Source organism: Dermacentor albipictus, unplaced genomic scaffold (genome assembly GCF_038994185.2).
Source record: "Dermacentor albipictus isolate Rhodes 1998 colony unplaced genomic scaffold, USDA_Dalb.pri_finalv2 scaffold_16, whole genome shotgun sequence".
NCBI classification, from domain to species: Eukaryota; Metazoa; Arthropoda; class Arachnida; order Ixodida; family Ixodidae; genus Dermacentor; species Dermacentor albipictus.
Genome location: NW_027225570.1, coordinates 1876454 through 1894359, shown reverse-complemented (window position 1 = coordinate 1894359; position 17906 = coordinate 1876454). Strand labels below are relative to the sequence as shown.

The window sequence follows — 17906 nt, the reverse complement described above, 5'->3', positions numbered from 1 at the left end:
AAGATGGCTGACCACCAACAACACGCAGCAGCCAGCGTCTCCAATCTTTTTCCTCTCTCTTCTCTCATCCTTCCATAACAGGACCTCCGGGTGGCTAAGCCCTGTCTCGGCACGTGGCAGGCGATTAATTGCGAGCGAAGTATGGCTTCAGCCTCGAAACGTGCAAGACGTCTACAGGCGTCTGACTTGAAGATGAATCGAAGTGTAGTGGCGAAATCTCGTAATTGACATCGTTAACTTGGCGTATGACTTCATAAGACTGATAAGACAATAAAACAATAAGGCCCTGTGTATCGAGAGAGAAGCTTCTGGGAGAGGCCAACCTGACTATATGGTGACCAGAGGAGCACCCAAGCACCTGGTGCGAACTTAACATCTTAATGGCAGCGGTTGTAACGCTCTTTCTGTATATCCTGTGAGGCTAATAAACGAGATCGGGCGACTTGACGTGCCATGCTAGCGCGATCTATGACTTCATGAGCGTACTCAGTTGCTACCCAGAGCACCAAAGGGAGGATGGTGTCAAACGGCAGTGTGAGGTCGCTACCATACAAGAGATAAAAGGGTGAATATCCTGCGGTGTCACGTCGGGACGAGTTATACATGAACGTCACATAAGCCAGCGTGGCATCCTAGTCGCGGTAATCATTGGAAACATACATCGACAGCCTCTCTGTGATTGTTCGGTTGAGACGTTCCCTAAGACCGTTCGTTTGTGGGTGGTAGGCAGTGGACAGCTTGGGCTCAGTGGTACAAGAGCGGAGGAGGTCATCCACAGCTCGAGACAAGAAGTAGCGGCCGCGGTCTGTAAGTAACTGTCGAGGTGCATCGTGCTGGAAAAGGACGTCGTGAAGGAAAAAATCAGCGACGTCAGTTGTGCAACTAGTTGGCAATGCCTTTGTTATCGCGTAGCGTGTCGTGTAATGTCGTGTAATTAGTAGCGATGGCGATCCACTTGTTCCCTCTAGTCGTCGAAGAATGGCCAAGCAGGTCAAGGCCTATTCGAAAGAATGGTTCAGAGGGAACTTCAATGGGATAGAGTCGTTCGACAGGTGCCAGAGGAGGTTTCTTCTGCCGCTGACACAATTCACAAGTTGCGACATAACAACGCACAGAGTGGTAGAGACCTGGCCAGAAGAACTGGCGTCGTGTGCGGTTGTATGTATGCGAAACTTCAAGGTGTCCCGCTGTTGGTGCATCGTGAAGTTCAAGAACGACAGGTCGCAGATGACAAGGAAGGACAAGCAGGAACTCAGGGCCGTCAGGGTTCATCTTGCAGCAGTAGAGGATACGCACAGCGGTAGAGACGCGGCCAGAAGAACCGGCATCGTATGCAGTTGTATGTACATAAAACTTCATGGTGTCCCGCCATCAATGCATCGTGAAGTTGTTCAAGAATGACGGGTCGCAGATGACCAGGAAGGACAAACAGGAACTCAGGGCCGTCAGGGTTGATATTGCGGCAGTAAAGGATGCCGTCATGCAGCACAAACATGCGGCACGTGCCGTCGGTGCTGCGAGATTGCACTCGGGCGATGATGGACTGTAAGGATGTGTTGCATTGTTCAGTACGCATGTCGGTCATGTCAGTCAAAGCCATCACGCATGTCCCTGAATCATGCGAAACAGGATCGGGAGGATCCATGGGGTGACACGAGAGGCAGTCAGCGTCCACGTGAACGCGCTTGTAATGGACAGTAAATGAAAATTTTCGGAGCCGAAAAGCCCACCAACCAAGCTGTTCAGTGGGGTCCCGTAAGGAAGACAGCCAGCAGAGTGCGTGGTGGTCTGTGACAACCGAAAATGTGCGGCCATACAAATATGGCTGGAACTTGGCGACAGCCCAAACTAAAGCCAAGCACTCTCGCTCGGTGATGGAGTAATTTCTCTTGGCAGGTGACAGCAGGCGGCTAGCATAAGCTATCACGCACTCGGTATCATTCTGGTGTTGGGCGAGAACAGCGCCGATGCCATGGCCGCTTCCGTCAGTGTGGACTTCGGTCGGTGCAAACGGATCAAAGTGGGCAAGTATGGGAGGGGTGGTCAGAAACCCGATGAGGGTGGCGAACACGTGAGCCTGCTCCGAGCCCCACGAGAATCGTGTGTTCTTTAGAAGATCTGTCAAAGGGCGAGAAACGTCGACAAAGTTTTTGACGAAACAGTGAACGTAAGAACACAGGCCGACGAAGAAGCGCACGTCAGAGGCAGAACGTGGAACAGGGAAACTGCGTACAGCGCGAAATTTTTCCGGATCTGAGTGGACTTCGCATGCGTCAATGAGGTTGTCCCAACATGGTGATTTGACAGTGCCTGAATTGACACTTCGTGCAGTTCAGTTGAAGGCCAGCTTTTCGGAAGACCACAAGAATTGCAGCGAGTCGGGTAAGGTGGCTGCCAAACGTGGGAGAAAGAACAATAACGTCATCAGGGTAACAGAGACAGGTGGTCCATTTGTAACCTTGCAGAAGAGAGTCCATCATACGTTCAATTGTCCCAGGAGCATTGCATAGGCCAAAGGGCATGACTTTAAACTGATATAAGCCATCCGGCGTGATGAAGGCCGTCTTCTCGCAGTCCATTTCATCAACTGAAATCTGCTAGTAGCTGGAACGAAAATCAATAGATGAGAAGTATTTAGCTCCGTGCAAGCAGTCCAAGGCGTCATCGATGCGTGGTAGTGGGTAGACGTCTTTTCACGTGATCTTGTTTAAGTGGCGATAATCGACGCAAAAACACCAGGTACCATTTTTTTTTTTTTTCACAAGGACGACAGGCGAAACCCAAGGGCTGGCTGATGGCTCAATGACCCCTTTGCGGAGCATTTTGTCCACTTCTGATTGGATGACTCAAAGTTCAGCATGCGATACACGATAGGCATGCCAACGAATAGGATTCATATCTCGAGTGTTTATATGGTGGTAAACAACAGATGTTTGGCCTAATGGCCTGTCGCCGAAATCAAAGATGTTACCATACGATTCAAGCAGGAGTCATATGTCCGTCATTAAAACTTCTTTCTGGGCGAGTTGGTGCATACTTGACATAAAAATTGTAACGCGCTAACACATGCAACCACAAAGTACCAAAGACGAGACAGTCGGCGCTTGTTTCCCGTCCTTAGTACTTTGTGGTTGCATGTGTTTGCGCTGTTACAATTTTTATGTCATATGTCCGTGGTCTGTGCAGAAGAGGTGAGGTCAGGTGCAATCATGTTCGCAAAGTCATCCGTTAAGTAACCAGAGCTGTCAACTGCAATTGGTGCTAATTAGCCACTCTCAGCATTCAGACTCGCAATGTCAAATTCGCAACCGATAGAAGCGCTGGCCAAGGACATGCTGGCCGGAAGCACTTGAGTGTGTGTGTGTGTGTGAAAACATTTATTGGAATGAAGTCTGGAGGTTCGACTTCTTAAGTCAAGGCGGGCCGCTCCCACGTTGGCACTGTCAGGCCAAGCCTTTCAGCGACATCATGGGCCCTCTGGACGGCCCTTAGTTGGTCCTGAAACAATGGGCTTTGAATCGTTTTCTCCCACTGTGTCCATTCTTCAACGAGGTTGGGGAGAGTCGCGGGGCACCCCGCCAGCATATGTCTGATTCCAATGATGCCATTACAATCGTTGCAGTCCATGCTAATCTCCCTCTCTGGATATATTTTATTAATGGTGTACGGTGTGGGATATGTACCTGTTTGCAATAAGCGAAGTGAGACTGCCTGAGCCCTGTTCAGTTTTGAATGTGGCAATGGGAATTGCCTGCGTCCTAAATGGTAGTGTTTGGTAATGTCATTGTATGTTATTAAATGATCTCTAGATTCCCTGGCTTGATGGTGAACGGCTCGGTTGTGACTGTCACGGTTAGCAAGTCCTCGTGCTAAGTCATGAGCAACCTCATTGAGGTTTATCCGAGTCTCGTCCACTTTTCCCGTATGCGCAGGAAACCATCGAATTTCAGTTCTCATAATCCAATATGTTTTCAAAAAGTTTCGCTGCAACACCAGCTACGTAGCCTTTATCAAAACACTTTATAGTGGATTTCGAATCACTGTAAATGCAGGCCCACTTATTACTCCTGATGGCTAGAGCAATTGCCACTTGTTCCGCCACCATGGGGTCCTTGGTAAAAATAGTGATAGCATCTTACACCTTCCCTTGATAATTTGAGACAATGGCCGTATATGCTTCTTTACCTTTCACCCAGGCTGCATCAACTAATGCTGTCAATTGGTTCTGCTGTTCTATTTCCTGCAAGATTGCTTTAGCTCTTGCCTTTCTCCTTTCGACAATATATTCTGGATGCATGTTTCTGGGGAGAGGGTTGGTTCTGATCTTGTTCCTAATGTCAATCCTTAATTCTACTTCAGCCTCTATTGGGCTCCTTGATGTATTCAATTCTGTACCTATTGCCTGTAATATGTTCCTGCCAGCTCGTGATCTTGTCAATCTCGTGTTGCGCTAGCTGTTGGGCCTCTGCGATTTCTTCCTTTGTGTTGTGCACCCCTAGACTCATGAGTTTGTCCGTTGCAGCGTTACTGGGTATCCCTAGGGCTGGTTTAACGAGCTTCCTGAGCATCACATTAAGTTTGTTAAGTTCTGCCTGCTTCCATTTCAATAATCCAGCCACATAAGTGAAGTGACAGAGAACAAAGGCGTGTATTAGCCTCAAAGCGCTGTCTTCTCCTAAGCCTGTGTGTCTATTGGTAATTCTCCTTAGTAACCTAATGACTTCATCTGCTTTATTCGAAATATGTTGTATTGTTTTATAGTTAGCATTGTTTCCGTCTATGCTATACCCAAGAACCTTGATTGTTTCAACTAGCCTGACTGCGGATCCTTCATGAGTGTATAAGCACACCCTTGGCTCAACTTCCGGAATGTAACCTCTTGGTTTGCGACCTTTTCTGCGATGTTTAATGACCAAGAGTTCTGATTTGGCTGCCGAGCATTTCAACCCCATGTCTTTCAGTGTGTTCTCTACAACATTTAAACTTTCCTGCAATCTGGTTTCTGTCTGTCGTACATTACCCTTGGCACTCCATACGGTTATGTCATCGGCATATACCATATAATGTATACCCTCAATTTTCTCCAGATATCTTGCAACCCTGGACATTGCTAAATTAAATAGCATGGGTGAGAGCACAGCCCCTTGTGGAGTGCCCCTATTTCCCAAATTCTTAGCTTCTGATTTAAGCTCACCCAGCAAGAGTTGTGCAGTTCGATTTCTAAGAAAGTCCTTAATCATGTTAAACAGCCTCTTACCTAACCCCATCTCTGAGAGGACGCCAAGTATTGCCTTATGCTTTATACGATCAAAAGCTTTTTCCACATCCAATCCCAAAAGAGCTTTCGTATGCGCTGGGCTGGCCTGTATAAGTTGGTGTTTGATCAGCAGCATAGCATCCTGAGTTGACAGCCCGGGACGAAAGCCGATCAAGTTGTACGGGAGGATGTCGTTCTGCTCAACGTATTTAGTGAGTCGATTTAGGATGACATGTTCCATAGCTTTGCCTAGACAGGACATTAAGGAAATAGGATGGAGGTTGTCCAGAGTGAGTTGTTTTCCTGGCTTTGGTATCAGGATAGTATTGGCCACCCTCCATTCCTCTGAGTAGACCCCTTTTCTCCAACACTCATTGAAATGTTCAGTTAGATAAGAAATTGATTCATCATCCAGATTTCTTAATATCTTGTTAGTTATTCCGTCAGGTCCAGCCGCCGATCTACTATTAAGACTGTGAAGAGCCGCCCTCACTTCACTCTCAGTGAAGTCCCGGTCAAGTTCTTCACATATGCCTCCCGTATATTCGGGGCTCTCGTCTTCTTCGTTTGCTTGTTTAAGTGGGAGATATTTGGATGCGAGAATATCCATGATATCCTTCTGTGTTTTATCTTGGCTTTCCTGATGAACCAACTTAGATATAGCTGTTCTCTTGCTTGTCCTTGTTTCATTCTCGTTGAGCAAGTGCTTGAGGAGGTTCCAGCTACCTCCATGCTTGAGTCTACCATCAGCCAAATTACAGATCTCATCCCACTGTTGCTTCACGAGAGTCTTCGAGTGATTATCAATTTCTCTATTTAATTGCGCAATTTTTTTCCTAAGCCTTCTGTTAAGTCTCTGCGTCTTCCATCTCTGTAATATAGACTGTTTGGCCTCAATCAGATGCGCCAGCCTGCTGTCTATAGCCTCAATATTTTCCTCTGTCCTGATTTCTTCAGTGGCCTTTTTGACGTCCTCTCTGAGCTGGACGACCCACGTCTGAAGGGGATCCTGCTCGGCATCTAGAGACCCCACTTTCCTTCTGTTCGCCCTGATTTTTCTGAACTGATCCCAATCAGTGAATTTGAAGATTCTAGTTTCCTATCTCGGTATGCGTATGGTTATGTGTATGATATAATGATCGCTCCCGAGATCCATGTTTGAATTTTCCCAATTGGCTCCTCCTGAGTTGTTTACGAAAGTAAGATCTGGTGTGGAGTCCCTGCCTGTGGACGTGCCACAGCGGGTGGGCAGTATACGCCGGATCAGTAATCAAGCATAACCCCAGATCCATGGCAAGACTCCATAGCTCCTCTCCCTTCTTCGTGTTCCAATTGTATCCCCCTGAGCAAAACGTGAACAAGGTGAATGCAGGAGCAGATGAATGCAGGAGAGTTCCTGCATTCACCTTGTTCACGTTTTGCTCATCGTCTTGAATTTCCATCTCCCGCATTCCCCGTCTTTCTTAAGTGTGTCCCCATGTCTGAAAGGGAGCATTAAAGTCCCCTCCAATAATTAGCCGGGAGTTTTTGGCAACCGAAAGCACCGTGTTGAAGAGGGCTCTAAACCTCTGTCGCATGTCGTTAGGACTGCTCTAAATATTCAAACAGAAAATGCTTTGCGTCTTACCTCTGTACCTTCTAAGTATTATCTCAACTAGAACAAATTCAAACCTGGAATGTCCAAGTTGAATATCATGCTCAATGTATGGCAACTTTTTGTCAATGAGGGTCGCCAACCCCCTCCTCGTTTTTTTGTCTCTACATATAACTTTGTACCCAGTAAGCATAATTTCGTCCGCTAAGGTTTCCTGCAGCATAATTACTTTTGACCTGGCCTCAGATGACCTGATCACCTGTCGCAGTGCTGCTTTTTTGTGTTGGAACCCGCGACAATTCCATTGCCACACGTTAAATCCATGATTACTGTCCATTGTTATTAGGTGAGGCTGCCTTTCTATTACCCGCTACTTTCCTCTTTGTGATGGCCCCCGACAGTCCAGGAATGGACTTTATACTATCCACCTCCGATGGCAGATACTCATCGTCGTCATCCTCTCGCGTCTCAATTTTCCTAAGTCTTTTCTCCGCCGTTAGTCTCCATTTCCACAATTTGTCCACTTTAAAGTTGGTCGTTTCCACTGTCTCTCTTATCGCTTTAATTGCATCTTTTATTTCACTGAGGGCTGAGAAGACTGACTCATCCTCGGAACTCACCACCCTCTTTTTAGGGGCAGGAGAGCTGTATTCTCCTGGATCGCTGCTTTTGCTTGCAGGTCTATCTATCTCTACTCTAGCAGGGCTCGACTGCTCTTTTTTACGAAGCTCTGCTACCTGCCTTGTCAATTCTTCATTAGCTTTTCTTAAAGAAGTTACTTCTTTAATTAATTGCTCTATTCTGGCATCATTGTCATCACCCACAGCAGCCGAGGCACCCCCAGCAACTCTCGCCATACCTTTTACTTTGTCAGCCCAAGAGGCTCCTAGCGTCTTCTTCTCTCCAGGTATTGAGTCCCTTTGCACGAAGCGAACCTGCGCTTCCCTTGAGTTGGAGCGCCTTCTCTCCCTGGATAGTGAACGATGCCTGGATCTGGTGCGACTCCTGGAGCGTGAGTGCTCCCTGTCCTCGGGGCGATGGTTGGGCGCCAGCTGTTGCGCTTCCGACTGCACTCTTGTTGACGACCGAGTCCTGTTGCGCTCTCTTCGACGAAGTCGTACGACGTAAGGGATTTGAAATCTTTGCTTACAAAACATGTCGCCGGTAGGGTGATCGCCTTCACAAAATTTACACTTAGGTACACACACATGTTCATCTCCTGGGTTGCGAGTTCCACATCCCCTGCACTGAACAAAGCCAGGTGTTGGACACACATCGGAGCGGTGCCCAACCCTTCCGCAAGTGAAGCAGACGTCGAATTGCTTCCTGTAGAGGTAGCATCTCACTAGTGTGGATCCGTACCTGAAAAAATTGGGCACTTTGAGTCCATCGAAAAGTACGATGACCAATCCCGACGTCTTGATGCGCTTGGCAGCCAGCGCAAGCGGGTTCAAGTCATGCACGATGTTTCTTCTTATTATAGCTTGCAAGTCTCTGATGTCCACTCTTTGGATGACGCCTTTGCATGTGGCATGTGGTGCCGCTTCGTATGCATTTGCCTCGTATTCCGCTTCCATAATCTTGAAAGACTTGATTCTAACGTACTTCGCAGCATGTTCAGGCTTAGGTGTGCTGACTACGATGATATTTTGAATGAAGTTTGGGCAGACAACATCTTCACGAGCGTTCTCTTCCATTAGGCCGAACGCCTCGATGACTGCGGAACCAATCGTGGTGGTGCTCACCTTGTTCAAATTGAGCCCTCGTCGAGGTCGTATAATCTTTCTGTGCTCCTCGGGCAGTTGAGGCATCCTCGAAGCTTTGATAACTCGATTCTTGACCATTCTACCAACGGCGGTTCCCTTGACTCCATGCTCTCGCTGATTACGTGGCAATGTGCTGTCCTCATCCACAGCCTTTGTGCTAGCTCGTGATCTTCGGCCAGCCACTACTTGCCAGCCGTAGTCGTCCTGACCATTGTTTCCTTCATTTCCAGTAAAATCTTCATCTTCCATGTTTGTATCCGCCATGGCTGCGGTCAGGTGGGCTTACTACGCCCAGCAAAGGCTCCCTCCTTACTAAGGAACAGAAAACGTTCCGTAAGATTGTGAAAAAACAAGCCCCACCTCGAATCTTGGTGTCAGTAGATTCGTCGTCACTTCGCGGATCCAGTGGTATGCTTCTTTTCGTTGCACTCTCAAAACTGACGAGCGGAGCATGGAAAAAGAAACGGAGCCGATGCTTCCACGTCTGCACTGCTCGGCGCTTCTTCTTCTTCCTCGGAAGCGCTTGAGTGCACAGGCTAAAATTAAGAAGCTGTAGAATGACGTCGTTATTAGTAACCGTGACCAACATATGCGGAAAAGCCTACGTTCCGGTTCAAAAGCATGTCGATGATGGGGTGAAGCACACATTCACCGCCAGGAACTTGTGGCTGAGCGGTCAAAGTAACGTAAGTAACTGCCTCGGGTGACAGACGCCATCTTGAAGCAAGCACAAGTGCGGTGGGGTGGTACTCGGAGCATCGGCGAGTTGAGGCAGTGCTAACTGAAGAATGCTGGTCGCGCAGTCGATCAGAGCAGAATGAGTGGATAAAAAGTCCAATCCAAAGATGACGTCATGAGGGCACTTGTCGATCACAGCAAAGAGAACAGAAGTAGGGTGGTCAGATATAATTAAATGTGCAGTACACATTCCAAAAACAACACGCCCGCCACGGTCGGCCACACGAAGCACTTGGGCAGCTGCTGGGGTGATGACCTTCTTTTTAAACGTCTACATAGGCTAGCACTCATCACAGATACTTGGGCTCTAGTGTGGACGAGTGCTTGGACAGGTACGCCATCTATTTTGACGTCAATTACACTTCTCCTTATGGGCACAGACAGAGGATTTGCTCCAGTAGTCGGCAATGCAGCACCACCTCCAAGGGCTGCATTTCTTAGTTTTCCGAAAGGGTGCGGCCAAAAGCCCCAGGGGACGAAAGGCGACGTGGCTGCGGCAAATGGGAAGCTGGGCGACATGTTTGCAGTGAGCGAGACTGGTGTCCGCGCAGCAAGGGTGAGTGACTGTACCACCTGTTCCTAGCAGAGTTGTCGGCGCTGTTAGACTCGGTGGTGGGCAAAACATTGCGGGCATTTCCATTAAAATGGCTCAGGTTGGTCAGCGTGTGAGGTGTTGAGGGCCATGAGTTGCGACAGTATCTGGCAACATGACCAATGCGGCGTCAGGTGAAGCATATCGGTTGGTCGTGCGTAGTTTTTGATTGCGGTAACATGGAGAGAAGCGTCGGGGTGGAGCGAAAATAGTAGAAGGGTGTTCGTTAGCTCTGGCGTTGGCGACAGCACACACAGACTGTAAAGCAAAGTTTTCAAGTTCCTGGCAAACGATGGCTTCTACAAGGGGAACTGAAAATGTGGTAGCATCAGGGCTATGCGAACAGGGAGGTGCGGGCACCATTGCATCCAATTCACGTCTAACGATTCGCACCACGTCCTCTTATGGCGACGCGTGCTGCTTTGCGGGTTGATCTTCACATGTTGACGTTGCGGCAGTAATGGGAAGTTTGGCGAATGGTTGCAAGACGCGTCAGCTTTTGGCCTGCTCGAATTGTCTGCGCTCTTTAATGATTGCATTGTAGAGCAGTTCTTGCACATGAGCAGATTAAACGTATCGTCAGCAATGCCCTTAAGCAAGTGCCCGACCTTCACAGCTTCTGTCATGTCGTGATCGGCTTTACGACAAAGTGTCAGCACGGCCTGGATGTACGAGACATAGGACTCCGGGGGCGATTCTGCACGGGAGTCCAGTTCCTGCTTTGCGGCAATTTTACGGCCAGCTAGTTTGCCAAACAATTCTGTCAATTTCTCTTTGCATTGGTCCCAGCTGGTTAGCTCCTCTTCGTGGTTTTCGTACAACACCTTTGCCGTGCCTCCTAGGTAGAACAACAGGTTAGCTAGCATAAGCGTAGGGTCTCATCTGTTGATTCCACTCATGCATTTGTACATGGCCACACACTATTCAACGTTGGTGCCATTGGTCTCGCAGAAAGTCCCAGGATCCTTGGGTTGCACAACGATAACCGAAGGCAACAGCGACGTAGCCGGCAATAGTGACGTTGGAGGCAGCAACAATGTTGATCCCGCGTGCTCACCATCATTCATAGTGTGGATGGTGATGCGACATCCACTGCAGAGCTCCATTTGCAGCCATGCTATGACGCACCTCTCACCAATATGTTACGGGGATGTTGAAAGTATATAAAAACTATATTTACAATATATATACAGGATGAGTCGGAATAGTTAAGCTGCCTGACCACCAACAACACTCAGCAGCCAGTGTCTTTGATCTTCTTCTTCATCTCTCTTCTCTCAGCCTTCGGAAACAGTATTCTCTAATCCGGCTTTTTCGTGGTGCAATGACGCATGTGCCCTGCCCCTAGCAGATTAGTCACGAAATGTTTTGGAAGGGTCGCATGCGTGGCTTCATGCCAGAAAGTCCCCAGAAAGAAAAATAAGTGCTTGGACGCGCGTTGCTGTAAACACTCGTGCCGTGTACCACGGTGAAACACCACTGGTAGCTCGACGTCGGTGTGGTGCTGAAAACGTATGTAGCATAAGACTGCAACTCCACTTTGAAACAGAAGCCGGTCAGGGCCTTGTCCGAACTGCACCATTAACGTCGTAGTTGCTGAATTGCATTGACAGCTATCAAATTTAAGAAAAAACCTGTGTGTTACACTTGAGCGACACTTAAAAAAACATCACATTGCTGACAAAATCTTCTTGCAGCGTCGGCTCTCTCTTGCAGGTGGTGACAGCACGTGCTTGACTTCACGTACTCGTTTAAGGCATGGTAACAATGGGTCGATACAAGACTGACAAGACGCTGATGCCAACGATTGACTGATTATTGTGCGTCGCTGAAACCCTTTTATTAGACCAGGCCAACAACGACACCACCACCAAGCGCGAGTTGTCGTACTGCAATGGGCTTTCTTGTTGGTGGCACCGACGAAATCAGCGTGCCGACCATCATTCGACCGAATCCTGCGTGATTTGTCATCGAATCGACAATGCAATAGTGAAAGTGTCTTTGCTTGTATGTATAACTAATTGCACTCAGTCTGAGTCACACATGCCTACCAAGTTTAAATAAACAAGCCTCAACGCTCTCAAGCCGTGCATGTGAAGTTTGAGCCAATGTTGATCCTGTTCAGAGAAGCGTGGCGACGTCAAGCCCACTATAAGTATACCGGTGGACTGGAACTTAAATATAAGCAGTTATGAAGATGGGAACTGCTTTTATTGTTTAGTTCTAGCTTTATCCATTTGAAAGCAACTGCACTTCACTTCCTGCGTCACAGACACGATAAGTGGCAAGTGGCGACACCATGCTGTACCAACATCTGTACATTACCGTGCCCGTAGGCTGCTGGTTGCATTCGCTATGTAAATTGGTGGGTCTGTAAGTGTTATGCTGACACATTTCTGAATCTCAGAGATGCACTCTGCATCAAACTGGAAACAAGAGACGGTGCATTCTGTAAACAGCAGCATGAACGGCCTCGCTCAGTTATACCAACAGTGTCAGTGATGGCATCTGCGTTTTCGCGAGGGGACAACACGTCTTATAATTGAGCACTTATGCAAGCACAGTTTTATCTAATAATGCTTTATGGCAGGCGCAAATTGTAAGCATGAATGGGTTAAAGAAAAGCGATAATCAGTAATAAATTACCAGCCCGTAATATATACATTTGAATCACAGTTGCCATTGTTTAACTGGTTCGGCTGCTCATATTGTCTCGTCTTAAGGTGGAACAACATGGTGCATATGCACAGATGTGTATGTTTTGCTATGTTTTGACATTATTTCATATCATCGATGCACCCTTTCTCCAATATTTGATGCTAATGACAATCTGTGGCCGTCAGTGTCAGTGCAAACAAGTATACGCTTTGCTAAACTTCGACGACTTCTTGAATATGCGAATTGTCCAAATAATGTGTAAAAAGAATATAAAAAGCGAGCTCCAAGGGCAGAAATTAGCGACAACAAACTTCAAGGCATCTGTATCGGCAAACGGAACTCAGCATGCTTTTACCGGCCGCACTGTTTGCACAACAGTGCACTCAGGCCTGCTCACCGAGTAGTCGGTGAGTGCTACATAGCCTCCAGGAACGATATGCTGCCCCGAAAAAGCCATTAATAATGATTTGCAATCCAGAAAATGCACAAGTGACGCACACTCAGCATGAGTGCAGGCATAAAAATCAACCGGCGAAAGCCCGGCACCCTTTCAAAACGTTTTCAGCGGCGTGCAACAGAGGGTAGCACAGGAAAATGAAAAAGGCGGGTTATACACACGTGCACGCGCCATCTCCTGTCCCAGCACAGGCACCAATATGCCTAATAAGTGTACTGGCAGGCCTTCAGAGCTTTTTCGGATGTGTCTGTGGCGATTAGAGTCCTTAAGGGCAGTAAAAGACATGCATTCATTTTTCCGGACTGTCTGTTTTTTCTGAAGTTCTAGCGGCCCCTGGGGAGGCCGAAAAATGGGGCACTTACTGTACAACTGATCAAGAGGATGCTTCAAATGGTCCGTTGGGTGAGCGCGCAGCAGAACGGGAACCAGAACAGAAAGCACCGTCACATTGCGGAATGATTGGTAAATTAACTGTGCTGCCTCTTCTTTGAAGGAACTTGAGCTCAAAAAAGGAAAGTGCTGGCTGACACCGAGGTGCAGGTGACTTTCATCCAAACCAAAATAAGCTCTTTAAAGCAGTGAAATGCAACACTGAGGCATTGTGTGTGGGCTGAGATTGTGTCAGGACAGTTCAGGTTGACTTTCCAGCTGCTGAGAGACTCTCACTTGTGACAAAGTTCGGGCCTAATACCAATGAGCTTGCTATCAGTCGAAAGAAATAGCTCATTTTCGAAAATATTTGCTTCTGTATGCATCTCTTTCTATTCGTATTGAAAATGTTTGACTCAATTTGCAATGGGCTTTACCATAATTTTTTTAAAGATATTTTATTCGCTGTGCTTCTTACTACCCCTCCCTTCAGTTTTATATTGTGAATAAAATAAACATTACCCCTTATTATTTAAACTGGATTAAGTCTTTTTTTTTATTTTTTAACATGTTTGTTTAGAAAGTGACAGCATCGGGCGACATGGTGTCAGCCCATCTTGACATAAAACAGGGTTCCTTGTCACTCATGGAATTTTGCAAAGGCACTCTGGGAAAACCTGGAAAACTCAGGCAATTTGAAAATGTCAACTTGGTAGACACCCTGATACTGGCCACTCTAGAGTCGGCTACAATGGAAAACTGAGAATGGTTGGACGACCATTTCATGGTTGTGCAAAGGGTGGCAGTTCTGAGTGGGACAAGTGCCTTTGGCCCAACACAAATTATTTTGTTTCTTGACTGCAAGCTGTCTTCCCTGCAGCGCACTCTGATGCTGTCTGGAAGGTGGTCTTCTCCACAGACCCCAATGTCTTCCTATCCTGCAGCAAGGCAAGTTCTGTCTTTTACTCTGCTAAGAGGGCTGCACTGAGCCACACACTGTTGGCTCATTGCAATGCTTTGTGGCTTGTTGAAATCTTTGAGTATAGGCACCTTGCTATGACGAAAGAAGAGAAGGGGGATTCACACAAGCGAATAAGCTTTCAGTTTTTTTTTCTTTATTTATTTATTCTAATATGACTGTCCTGCTATATTGAATGGTACATTCAACGATTTTGCGTTTTGGGCATTTTAATGAAAGAAACATAAGCCAGATAGCTATGTAGATGGCTATATCTATAACTATACCAATGTGTTAGACAACTACACTAAGTAAATTCGTAATTGTATCAGCCGTATAAATTGCAGTAAACAGTTGCTCACTAAATAACAAGCATGGTGTTACATGCTCAGGCAAACATGAACAGATCTTACTCGTTGAGTGCAGGCAGAGCTGTCACAGTGCTCGCGTGGTTAAGAGTACCAGCACAGAGGTGCGAACACTTCGAACAAATTTGAGAACGCTTCGTCCTGCCTTTTGCTTCCAAGTGTCACCAAAACTTGAGATTGTGTGACACTAGAGATGTTGGAAGACAGCGCACACGAAGCCACCAGCCATCTCAGCTGACCCACCGTTTGCCCCCACCACAGATTACCTCCAAGATAGGGTGAAGGGACTACTTGAATGCTCAGCTGTTCCTTGCGCGTGTAGTAGTTTCCTCTAGAGAAACGAGATGGCACTACCAGCAGCATCACATGCATTGCCTCAGGCAAAAGTGTGCAAAAGGGCACGAATGCGAAACCATTCCCGTTTCTACCCTGCTACTGTGTGATCAGCTGTAGGAAATGCAACTAGGTCTTCACTAACACACTGTGCTTCATTTATGCTGCAAAATGTGGAAGGGAGGAGGGGAGACCTGTGCAGAAGTTGGCTGCAAGAATAGTAACTGGAATATGGAAGAATGGAATGAATCTGTATGACCAAGTGCATGGACTGCTGCTAAGCAAGGTCCGCCCATGTTTCCGGCTCTTTGCGATGCACGACTTTCCTTTATGATGAAAAAAATTAATTCACCCACCAACATTGTATTGCTAAACTCCAGAAGGATTTCAGTTTTGTAACGTTGGCAAAAGTGAGTACCGCTGGTGACACAGTGACAAAGGAGTAGCGTCGTTTTCTGGAATAGTAAGTTCCTTGCACATTATCTACACACATCCACCCCAGCACACTCTCAAACTTATGCCGTACGCCCACTCTGTTTTTCATGTATAAAGAATAAGTGAATGGAATCAATGCGCTTGAAGCATGGGTGACAACTGCCCTGACGGAGCACGAATATTCGAAGCTGAATGTTTTGTGATGATCCTCAGTGCAAGCGAGTGACTATCGATAGTACGTCTTTGCTGCAAGCTATTACAATGTACAGTACATCTATGTTCCAACCCTTAATTGTCCATAGCAAGAACAAATCCACTGCAACTGATAACACCCGCAAGCGATCGCGCAGAAAATAAGCATTCGGAGAGCAACCACACCCAAAGAATGTTATTGAGTCAGAAACATTACAAGCCGCTGCATTATAGGGATTGGCAAGTAAAAGATGAAGAGCAAAAGACGATACAGTCGAACCCACTTATAACGATACCGGTTTCAACAATATATTGTTTATAACAATAAGAAGCTGCTGCACCGTCAACTTTCGTATGTTTTGCATGGTGAAATAGCCTGCATACTGCAATGCCCTAATGCCGCATTATTTGTTATAGTGATGAAGTCTGGCTGCTTGGTGTCCAAGCTGAAAGGTAGTGAAATGCGAAATCCTTGAAAAGAAAAAAGGAAATTCGAGCTGCTGCACGACGGCCCGCTGCTCGAACGGCCGTCGCGCGCTCATTTTCCAGCCTTCTTCGTGCGCCTCTCTCCCGTCGCCCTTCCACCCCTTCAAAGATGAATGGGCTGCGCCCATATCTCTACACCGCGCCACCCTCCGAAACACAAATGGGCCACGCCAACTGCGCGGCTCACATGTTGCTCCCTGGCTCCTCATTCAGTGCAGTTCTGTAAACAGCGTAATCGCCTGTGTTTGTCTTTGTTGGTTGCGTCAAAATCGTTACTAGCCACGTGGTTTCTCAGCCTCTTTTGACTCACCGCCGAAACAGAAGATGACTGACCCGCCGGGTGATAATCGACAATGCATGACATTGCCGGCGAAGAGAAAGTGCATGGCTGTAGATTTAAAAACAATGCTTCCAACCTGAGGCAATCGTCGCCAACGTGCTTGCATCAGATGGCGACGGCGACGATGGCAGTGATGATGCGGTAGGACAGGCTGCCTCAATGTTGTCCCCACATGAGGCCCGGCAGATGATTCAGTTCCTCCGGGGCTTCGTTTTCGCTAGGAACCTTCCGCTGCACTAAGTGGAGCACCTGGATACCTTGGAGAAGGATGTCGGCAATGCAGACGGACATAGGGTTTTCTTATGCAATGCAGTGCTATGTACATGGCGAGATGATTGGGGTGATCTCGCCTCAGCGTTTCTTTTGGATTTGTCAAGCTGACAGGCTACCGCGGCAACCTCCTCGCATTTCAAAAGGCCCCTTTCGGGCCCACCAAAACGCTGCCTCGGCAGTGCTCGCATATCGCTTGCCACCTGTGACCTCTTTTTGCAGTTATAGCGGTGCCATTCTTTAATGCCGATGGCTGCGGCTTGTTACACATGATCGGAGCACCCAGGAAGCAGATAAACAAGTGAGCACAATCAGCAGCCGGATAGATGAAGGTGGTTAAGATATAGCGAGGAGGGGCATTGGCTTCCCCACCATTATAGTTTGCTAAGGTCAGCTCTGCCATCCCCCTATTTTGATTTTTTCATGCAACCCGGTTTTAAAAATTATCAATTATAACGATGGAATTTTTGTGGCATTTGAATATTATTATAAGTTGGTTCGACTGTATAACCATTATTTATTTCACAAGCAGAACGTTTGGACAGCTAATAATACATTTTGTTATACACCTGTCAAGCGAGCAAGTTAAGTGCACTTACGGGGAGTGCACTTCGCGACCTTGAGTGGCGCTTTAGGTTACGTGGCCTTCTTTCTGCAGCCATACCAGCTACACGTGAAGAAATGTAACCTCCGTGCTTGCGGGGATGTCACAGTGTCGTACTTGAGCGAGACAGTTGCAGTGTCCACACAAACAATATGAAAATAAACAAACAAACAAAACAGAACATTGCGCTTTGGAAGCGACATGGTGCTCCTTCTTTGTCAGTGGTTTTCTTGGCGTCAATGTGTCTTGTGTGCCACTCAGTATACGGTGCTGCGGTGGTGCATGGCAGTGGAATCTATCAAAAATAGCAACAGCATGCGCTGAGAGCCAACTGTGACATTTTTGCTCATATGGTGACAGCTTATGAACTGATGGCTTGATGAGTGGAATGGCTAATTTTGGGGCTTTCACTGTAATGTCCTTTCAGGATAATTAACAATTTTACACAGTCCCCTGAAGTTTATTATATCGAGATTTCACTGTAATGGT

General features: G+C 47.1%; 1 protein-coding gene across 3 annotated transcripts in view; it reads left to right on the top strand.

Annotated features, from left to right (window-relative positions):
- LOC135899650 (methylosome protein WDR77-like) overlaps nucleotides 1-17906 on the top strand; it is a 225214-nt gene that overhangs the window by 115059 nt on the left and 92249 nt on the right. For all 3 annotated transcript variants that reach the window (XM_065428958.1, XM_065428957.1, XM_065428959.1), the window contains one exon: nucleotides 14312-14379. In XM_065428958.1, coding sequence (XP_065285030.1) covers nucleotides 14312-14379 — 68 coding nt within the window. The remainder of the gene's footprint in view (nucleotides 1-14311; nucleotides 14380-17906) is intronic.